Here is a 10,229-nt window from a genome sequence, read left to right as displayed (position 1 = left end):
GAGCAATCCGCAGCCTCTGCAGCATGAGTTCCATCCCCCGGCAGCCAGGGAGCAACCATATGCCGCGGCAGACCTCTCCTGTCTTGTCCGCTGCTGCTCTCAGCAGTGTATTTTGGTCAGTCTGCCTGTTCTGCTCCCCATTCTGTCTCTGGTGAATCCTCTCACCTTCCCGCACCTCTGGCCTATACCCCATTTCTTGTATGCATAAATAAATCTTTAAAAAAATGCCTTTATAGGGCCTCCCCTGGTGGCGCAGCGGTTGAGCACTGGGTTGCGAGGCTGCCCGCAGCCTCTGCAGCACCAGTTCGATCCCCGGCCACCGGCGAGGGTCCCACAAAAAAAAAAAAAAAAAAAAAAAGCCTTTATAAAATGCATAGTATTTTTTTTAAAAAGATTTATTTTTATACAAGAACTGGGGTACAGGCCAGATGCGCAGGAGGGTGAGAGGATTCACCAGAGACAGAGTGGGGAACAGAACAGGCAGAGTGACTGAAGTACACTGCTGAGAGGAGCAGCAGGTGAGACGGGAGAGGTCTGCCGTGCCATGTGGGTTTCTCGCAGGCCGGCCGGCCAGGATGGAACCAGCACTGCAGAGGCTGCGGACAGCTTCACAATGCAGCGCTCAACCGCCTGTGCCACCAGGGGAGGCCCAAGGCATATATTTCTTGGATTTTTTTTTTTTTTAATCATCATTAGAGAAGCCCAATGGAGAAATGTGCTAGTTGTGGACTAGTTTGTTGGCACTAAGGCCAGCAAAGGTAAGACAGATAGGACTCAGATAATTTTGTGTTCATCCATTAATAAGAAAAATAAAAGTTGAAACAATTACCATGACCCAGCAATTCCACTCTAAGCAATGTGCCTGAAGAATCGAAAACATGTGCACGCAAAAATTTGTATACAAATTCAGAGCACACATTCAGGGTAGCATTATTCTTAACAGCTTAAGTGGAAACCCCAATGTCCATCAACTGACTAATGAATTGCTGTATGTCTACTCCGTGGAACCTCTGGCAACAGCAATGAAGTACATATATGGCTGAACCTGAAAAATGAAAATCACTCACAAGACACATTGTATGAACCCATTTACTCAGCACGTTTATAACAAGCCAGCCTATGGAGGGAGTAAGGCAGGTTAGCCTACTAATAGAGGGTGACTGCTAACATGTAGCATGGGTCTTTTTTGGATGTAAATATTCTTGATTTAGTGATTATTATACAACCTTGTAAATATACTGAAAACCACTGTATTGCATGCTTTAAAATAGTCTATTTTTTGGGCCTCCCCGGTGGCGCAGTGGGTTGTCCATAGCGTCTGCAGTGCGGATTCAATTCCTGGCCAGCCAGGGAGAAACCCACATGACACAGCAGACCTCTCCTGCCTCGCCCACTGCTCCCCTCAGCAGTGTACTTCGGTCCTTCTGCCTGCTCTGTCTCTGGCGAATTCTCTCACCCTCCCGCTCCTCTGACCTGTACCCCAGTTCTTCTATTAAAAAAATCTAATAAATAAATAAAATGGTCTGATTTTTAAAAGGTGGGGTTGTGCTCGGCAGTGTCGGTGTAGCAATGAAGCTAGGCCAGTTGAGGCCTGGAGGTCCCATGTGTGTGTGCAGCTGTAAGTTTGTCCAATCAGTAGCCCCCTTCTTTTCTCTTATCTCTGGCCCTCTTTCATTCCAATCATTCTGGCTGAATCCTAGACATTCTGTGGTTCCATCTCTTGCCATGATTGGCTCGAGTGGGCAGTTGATCCAGTTATGCCCAATCAAAGTCAGGCTGTGAGAAAGGAGTATGCTAAGTCTTTTCCCTACAAGAGTCCAAAGCATCCTATCATGGTTTACTGGTGCCTCAGCTGGGTTAGGCCTTGGAGACCAGGCTGAAAGGGACTCAACCTATGACGACTTGGTTCATGTTAGGGCTGTCTTGGATGGCCTTACCATGCTCCTTTGTTTTTACAACCTATTGAGGCATTACTGGTCAGTGCTGCTTGAGCATAGTTTCCCTCACAGCTCAACAAGTGCATAGGCCTGAGGTCCACACCCACGAGGGCCTAGTTACACCCACCAGTGGACTCCCTCTAGCCTGTCCTCCCTCTTTCCAACCATCCCCTCAGGAAACCACCATTTTGTTACGAAAAGACTGAGGGTTTTGTTCATTTGCCTAGTTTCTGGACGGTTGAGTGAAACTGTATGGTATTTATCTTATTCCATTGAGCATAATAACCTAAGGTCTATCCATGTTGTCCCAAACAGCAATTAAAAAAAAAGAAAAAAAAAAGGCTCAGCAGTTGGTATTCTACCATCTCGATCCAGTCACCCGTGGAGGGGCACTTGGGCTGTTTCCACATCTTGGCTATCATGAACGACGCTGTGACGACGGTGAGGAGACAGCCTTTTCAGCTCCTGTTCTATTCTTTGGATAAATACCTCGAAGTGGAACTGCTGGATCACAGGGTGGTTCTATTTTTAATTTGAGGAAACTCCACACTGCTTCCCACGGTGGCTGCACCAATTTACATTCCCTCCAACAGTGTTCGAGGTTTACCACATTTTCATGTCTGGTTTCTCTTTTTTTAAGCCCAGACACTCCCGTGGTCCACAGTCAGCCAAACACAATAAGCATTTTCCAGGGGAAAAAATAGTTCAAGCTCACCCTAATTTCTAGGCACAGAAATTTCTAGTATCAAGAGTTTTACCTCAGCCAGTCATGTCACCTATTTTCTAACTGTAAGGATCACATCTACACAGGACTGCTGCAAAGATCAAGAGCACGCTGCAGAGCTCCTGACACAGCCCAAGGTGCAGCGCCTTCTACTGCATCTAAGCTCCTGTTTTGATAAGGCTAAGCCCAAGTGTAGCTTTCTCAAATCCTCAACTTCTGCTCAAATACCAAGCTTTGTACTCCTAAAAGCTACAGTGGTTTCCTCAGGAGACTTCTCCCCTTGAATAAAAATTAAAAATCTTCAACCTAGAACTATATGTCAAATGGATGGAAATTGCTTAAGTAATAGACATTTTATCCAAAGGGTCTCCCCGAAGTTGAGGATTTAAACCGACTTTACTAACTACATGTCTCCATTACCTTGAACAAGTTTTTTCCTGAGATGTCATCCATAAAAAGGGTGTTAACACGTAACTGAAGATTGAAGAGATAATACACCTAATACTCATCAAGGAAGAGTCTAATTGATAGTTCATTTTGACTAAGGGGATACGCAAAGCAAGGTAAGGTCCTTAGTCTCCAATTTGCTTTATTCCCCTTAAACAATGGAGGTGATTTGTGAAAGCAAAATCAAATTCTAAACATCAATTAAGTTCTATTTTCTAACAGATAACATCTTATTTCACTGGAGGAAAAGAGTTCCCTGCAGGGTCTCCACATTAAGCAACCAGTGATGTCCCCACCATCATTGGTTTAGGAGCTAAAACGGTTTATCAACAAGAGCAAGTTTAATCAATTCTCAGAAGACTCGCTGGTCTGCAAGTCTACGAGCCATCTGCCTTACAGAGCTGCGCTCTGGATACAAGGATTTTAGCGAGAGCTACTAACTTGCTGACTGTACGGATCTCAAATGTGAACGGAGACTAGCTTGCTGTCAGTTACCATGCCAAAACCTTAGCTCCACCCAGAATCTGCACTTACAAATATACAGTCAGATAATGCCGCATAACTGAGTATAGAAACCACTTCTCTGCTCCAGCCTCTCACTTGCAAGCACGCTCCTGGGCTCTTTCCCAACTCCACCTGGCACTGTTATTCTACACTTCACACCAGAATGCATCCTGCCCCAAGACTTGGGGAAACCAGTCTCCCCCATTCCTGGGAAAAGATTAGAGGCAGCATTCCAAGCCAAACTGTATCCAGCTTTATTAAAGATACTTTCCATAAACAATCATGGTATTTCAGGCAGGATATGGGCAGACAATCATTAACAGTATACAACAACTTTCAAACTCCCCTCTTCAACGGACTACCAAAATCAGAAAGCCACTATAAAACCCAATGAAGTCTTCATTTGATGCTCTGAACAGGGAAAGTTTAGAGTGAGGGCTGACATTTCACATTTAGCATGTTGTTTAACAACTTTTTCACAAGCCGACCCTGACTTTCAGGTAATGAAATGAAAATGGCAGATTTCTCAATCTGAAGATCCACAATCTAAAAAAGGAACTGCTGCTCTTTAAGGGGTGCCGTCTCAGTGGTGACACTGGAAAGTCCAGATTGCCTGACATACCGGTAACCACTTTGCTGTTGTCAGGTCTCAGGGCGTGAGGGAGTTAAGTCTATGCTGAAGGCAGAGAGGGAGGACATAAAAATGAATTTTAGTTATTCCATATATGGCGTCTGTGCCAAGGTGGCTAATGTGTGTCAACATCGAGGAATTCCCTCCTCCTGGGAACCAAGAGGAAGTCTCTCAAAACTAGAAGGGAAAGGTTCTCTCTCCCGCATCAATCCAGCTTTGGAGACGTTCTATTAGTGACATATGCCCTTCCCCAAAAAACAACAATGAAGTGTTCTGTGTGCTAACAACATAGCTTAAAAAAAAAAAAAAAAAAAAAAAAAGTAAAACAAAATTCTGCATTTTTATAAAACTTGATAAAAAATAGTATTTCAAACTGTACAGTCACCAGAAGTACACAGTTATCAAAAATGCACACACTTCACTTGGCATCTCCAGCACCTTCAGCTTTTTGTGCCTAAAAAAAAAACAAACAAACACACACACAGATTAATACATGTCGATCGTAACACCACCTTTCCTCACATGCCATCTACAGGGTTACTTCGCTCAAAGTTAAGATTTGAGGTACTTCTGCTAAATCATTGCCCCTCAGGACCTTATTGTAAAGCTGAGAAGGGGGCACACACCAGCAGTGGAAGCTACCCAGCTACTCCCAGCTTGAAAACTATGGTGTGGCACGAGCGTGACTCAGGATAAGGATGTCACACCGCAGCCTTTCTCTGCGGACAGAATTCAAGAGTCCAAGATTCAAGCAAACAGGAAAACCATACGCAATCTCTGAACTGAGAGGCAAGCTTGGAATGATGTAAATACAGGAGAAAGACAATACAAGCTTCTGGAATCAGTTAACTGAGTAAGCAGATTCAACATTAAATGAACAAGTGATACCTGGTCTGTTTTGGCATCTCCATTTTCTGCAGGGTTATTCCCGTCCTTGCCAGCATCAGCTTTACCCTTTTTTCCTTTGGGTACCTTCTCTCCCTTCTACAAGGGGGGAAAGAAAAGAAAGAGATGCTTCTTATTTCGGATTACTTGGTGAAGGCTTACGAATTTCACTACATAGAATTATTGATAAACACGGCAAAACACAAGAACAACCCCCCGCCTCCCATGAAAACCCATCTAAACTAGACAAATCTACTATTTGGTGAGGTCTTCAGTATACCAAATTTATCTGAGTATAAATAATACAAAAAAGTGGCGGCTTAAACAACCAGGCATTAAATATCCAAGTGCCAAACTTTTGGGAAACTGATCACGGAGTTCTTGATGCAGGCCCAGACCTATCAGCTGTACTGTATCTCCACGCTGCCCACAGATGCAGTCGGGATATAGCACAGCTCCCTGGCAGCATCAGGGAGAAGATCAAGTTTACACGACTTGCAAACATGGCTGACTCAGTCCAGCTCACCTTTGCAGGGGCCTTTTTAGGCTTGGGCTCTGGCTTTGGAGGAGCAGGTTTCTTTTATTGTGGAGAGAAAGAGGACAGAACATTAGTGTAAGAACCAAAGACAACCTCCCACAGCCAGATCACAGCACCATAGAACAGAACTTTTTCCTACTTCAGAAAGCTCTTGCGGCTGATTTCCCACTAGACTTCCCCATCTTCAAAAAGACAGTCAAGGGCCTTACTGGTGGTGCAAGGGGTTAAGCACCACACCATGAAGCAATCGCAGCCTCTGCTGCACGAGTTCGATCCCCGGCTGGCCAGGGAGCTACCCACATGGCGCAGCAGACCTGTCCTGATGCCCCCGCTGCTCCCCTCAGCAGTGTATTTCAGTCAATCTGCCTGTTCTGCTCCCCACTCTGTCTCTGTGAGTCCTCTCACCCCGCCCCCCCCAGCTCTTGTATGCATAAACAAATCTTTAAAAAAAAAAAAAAATGCAGTCAACTAACCAAGTGCCCCACCTTAGCTACAGCCACCAGAACCAGTAAACCTCAACTGTGCCAAGAACCCACAGTCAAAAATGTCATTCAAAACCAGCCAATGACCATAATTCACCAAGAGCTGTAGAACAGTTTTCAATGATTTCTACTTTCAGGGACAAACATGAACATTTAAAGGCAGGCACACTTACAGCAGATAACCTTGCGGATCTTCTCTGTGGCTATTTTAAGGAAAAAAAAACAGAAACAGCACCGTTAACACACTTAAGAAAAACAAGAATTCTGGAGCCAACTTGTTCTGCTTATACAACGTTCAGGACTGTGCTTAATTACCAGCTAACCCTAGGGGTCTGGGGCTTTGCAAGACTCTAAAATAAGAACAAGGCAGACTTACTTCGTCCTTCACCTTGGCTTTATCTCCTTTAGCATCCCCTTCAGCCTGTAAAAAAACAAACGGAAACTAAGTCGTCCCTTCTGAAGCAAATCTACCGATGCACTAAGCTTAGTCGCTCTAAGCAAGAGCACGGAGGGACACACGAATGATCAGTTTTTGGCAGCCCCGGGTCGCACGCGGGCGCCCGAGGGCCCGACCTGCAGGCGAGCGCGGGGCGCGCTGGCCCGAAGCCCCACTCCGCGCGGGCAGAGCCGGGGCGCAGCGCAGAGGCGCGCAGGCCGCGCCAGGCAGAAGCAACAGCTGCAGATGGTGCAAACAAACCCCTCAGGGGGCGGGGCCCAAGCGCAGTTGCCATGGCAGCCGTCGCGGGCGGGGGGCGGGAGGCGCGCGCAGCCGGGCAACTCGTGGGCGGCAGCCGCGCGAAGCGGCGCGAGTCCCGTGCGCGGGGCCGTGGGCGGGCGGGGGCGGGGCCGTGGGCGGGGCCCGCCGCAGGCCCCGCCCCGGGAGGCGGCTCCCGCCCACCAACGGCGGCGGTTTTTTGGCGGCAGCGCGCTCCCCCGCCCGCCAGCCTGCGCGCCGCCTTCCCGCCCTTTCGGGTTTGAATCGCCCGCCCGCGGGGAGGGGAGGGGGCCGCGGTGGGGGAGGGGGCGCGGGCGGGCGGGCACGTCGGGCCCGAGGGGAGCGGGATAAACAGCCGCCAACATGGCTCCTCCCGCCGCGGCCGCCGCTCCTCCAATATGGCCTCTGGCGCCCGCGGGCAGCCGAGCAGCGCGGGGCCCGCCCGGGGCCGCCCGACGCCGCCCCGGAGCCCGCGCCCGGCGGCCGCGCCGCCCCAGCCCGGCGCCCCCCGCGCCCCCGCGGCGGGGGCGGCGGCAGCGGCGGGGGCGGCGGCCGGCGCCCGGGGCCTCGCGCCACGTACCTTTCTCTTGGGCATGGCGGCGGCGGCGCGGGGCGCGGGCGCGGGCGCGGGGTGCAGCGGCGGGCGGGCGCGGGTCGGTCCGGGGGTCGTCCTCGCCGCCTCTTCTTCACACTGCTCGGGCTCCGGGGGGTTTATAAAGTTTTTATAGCGCTGGGAGCCCCGGACCGGTTAGAACCGGATTTCACCTCCCGCCGCCGCTCATTGGCCCAGCTGGGGTCACGTGGGCGGGGTTTAAACTCACCTCCTCTGGAGGGAGTGAGGAGGGGGGTCCGGGGGGGAGGGCGCGCGAGACGGCGGCGCGCCTGGGGGTGGGGGCGCGGTGGGGGAGGCGCGCGGCGAGGGCCCTGAGCGCGGGGGGTGGCGCGAGTCGGGGCTCCGGCGTGCGGCCCGCGCCGCGCCGGCTCTTGCAAACTACCAAGTTCTCTCCACCTTATGCAACCGAGCTGCCCACTTCTCCAAGCCCTGCGACACTTGGGGCGCATCCCGGCCGCGCTCCTTCCTGTTCCCGCCGGGGCCCCCAGAAGCAGGGTTTGCGAAAGCGGGCCGAATGGCTCCGACCCGCCGCGGCTGGAGGAAGCGCGCGGCGGGAGGCGCAGGCAGCGGCTCCCAGGGCCCAGGCTGACACCGAAGTGGGAAAAGAGCGGGGCGGCCAGCCTGGCGCAGCCAGACGTGCATCCTCCCGAGCTGCCGCTCCGGGGAAGCCCTTCGTGCACCTCACCTGGAAGGCGGCCCGCTCGGGGCTGGGTGGGGATTCGAGGGGGAAGACTTCGCTCGCAGAGGTGCCTGGCGGGCGCAGTGGGGCAGGTAGGAGCTGTCCTTTCAGCACCCGCTGCTAAGCCGCCTCCCCAAATGCCAACGAAGCCCCCCCCCCCCAACCCCCCAGCCTGTCGGGCGACTCCTTCAGGTCTCTGTATCCCTGGACCTCGGGTCCCTGCCTCAGGATGGAGCGGCGGCCGCGAAGGCCTACCAGCACTCCCTTCCCCCTACGCTCCACCCGTTTTGGAGACATCTAGCTCAGCTGCCCCCACCCTACGTGGCCACCGAGCCTGGGCGCTGCAAACGCAGCTGGCGAAATCCCTCCTTCCACACTGGCAGGCTGACTTCCTTTCACTTGTGCAAAGAGGGTGGAGAAAAGCGCCCGGGGATTAGGAAACAAGTAGAGGAACAGGTGTTGCATGGGCAAAAAAGGGCTCTTCCTGTGCCCCCCTCCTCAACTCCCCAGCCAAGGTCCTGGAGCTAGCCTAGCACCTGAGGGAGGGCAGACAACCGCAGCGGCAAGACAAGGTGCTCTCCCCATGCACCGTTCACAAACAAGTTTTACATCTGAGTTTAAAAAATTCTATTTGACACCCAGGAGAACACAAGACCGTGATAAATATCCTCAAGTGGAGGCTTGGCTCCCGGGTGGGAGGACATTTAAATACACCTAGCTTCTTGAGGCAGGGGTCGAAGTGGGTTTGTACAAAACATACCAGTAGAAAGCAACCAGGATGAGTTCAAATAAGTTATTTGCAGGCCCTGCTCCTCGGCAGTCGTGGTCCCTCTGCCTCTTCTCCTTTCTACCCACTTCTGGTCCCTTCTGGGGCAGGGCAGCCCCACCCACCCCACTGTGTGTACCTTTCCCAGAATATAGGATCTCGGGCCAGAAAGAGATACCAGTCCTATTAATCACCTCTGCTATGCCCCAATCATATTGGGGAAAGTCAGACACAGAATAAGACAGGGCTCAACAGCCTTGCTCAGAGTAGATTCCGTTCACTGCCTCCAGCCCTTCATTCCCGCCTTAATTGTAGGGCTCTGCATTATGGCCGCATAATTCATGCCTCCCTAATTAAGGCTGTCAACAGTCCCATTGTAAAGCTGGAAAATGTACAGCACCTGCTCTCTGGGAACCCTGTGCCAGGGATTGGTAGTGGGGCATGCCAGGTGTGTGTGGGGGGCTTGCCAAAGGGTGCATTGATTGGCTTCTCAATCGCACTGTCTGGCATTCATGCTTGATTCTGGAAGTAGGGACGATGGCTCGGGGAGAGCGGGTCTCTTGTGCCAGGCAGCCAGGCACAGAAAGGAGCAGAGACTGGAGCATAGGAAAGTGAGGGGTTTGAAGGGTATGCTCTCAGCACTGCTTGCATGACCCTACTTCTCCCCTAGAGAGGTGCTGGGGAAACAGCTTGCAGAAAGTAAAATGGGACCACAAAACATAGTGCTTGGTTGGGATACCTGGCTGGTGCTTGCTGCTCTGAGGCACCTGAAACTTGGAGCTGCTCTGACAGAGAGCTCTTCAAAGGCACTAATCCTCTCAGCAGCTCTGCAGCGAAGCCTGGCAGGGAGATGGAAGGGGAAGGACATGGCCCTTGACTGCCTTCTTCCTGCTGGGCAGTCTTGGGCCTCACAAGCAGAGACTTCGCCATGCTGAGAATGAATCCTCTTGGGGCCTACTTAGAGGGCCAGGTCAAAAAAGCTGAGAGAAGCTCTAAAGATGAGGGGGTGGGAAGCAGAGTTTGAGATGGTGAGTGCAGAAGACAGAGTCAGTTGGGATAAGTGCTTGTTGCTGCGCTCTTGGTCCTGCTGTGTTACAGGGAAGGAGGCCTGTGCTGGATTGGATCCACCAGGGCCTCCAGGCCCTTCTGTTACCCCGTAGCCATGGAGGGGCCGGGTCTCACGGGGCAGTGGAGCCTGGCCCCATGCCCTGCAAGAGGAGGAGAAAAGCTTGTGTGGGCTGAGTCGACAATAGGTAATTGGATTGTAATCACCCGCCTGGCTTCCGCGCGCCATTGGGGGCGCTGAGC

The 10,229-nt window shown here is 51.8% G+C and overlaps 1 protein-coding gene across 1 annotated transcript; it reads right to left on the bottom strand.

The window, feature by feature from the left end:
• Positions 1-4,468: 4,468 nt before the first annotated feature.
• On the bottom strand, positions 4,469-7,458 carry HMGN2 (high mobility group nucleosomal binding domain 2; the record flags this gene model as incomplete). The annotated part of the gene is made up of 6 exons (XM_084243421.1): positions 4,469-4,697; positions 5,132-5,227; positions 5,655-5,705; positions 6,322-6,351; positions 6,525-6,569; positions 7,444-7,458. 6 exons carry the CDS (start codon positions 7,456-7,458, stop codon positions 4,662-4,664), a joined length of 273 nt encoding a protein of 90 aa, XP_084099547.1. The 3' UTR covers positions 4,469-4,661.
• Positions 7,459-10,229: the final 2,771 nt, after the last annotated feature.

This window comes from Talpa europaea, assembly GCF_964194135.1.
Source record: "Talpa europaea genome assembly, chromosome: 9".
Lineage (NCBI taxonomy): Eukaryota > Metazoa > Chordata > Mammalia > Eulipotyphla > Talpidae > Talpa > Talpa europaea.
This window is presented reverse-complemented; position numbering and strand designations above follow the sequence as displayed.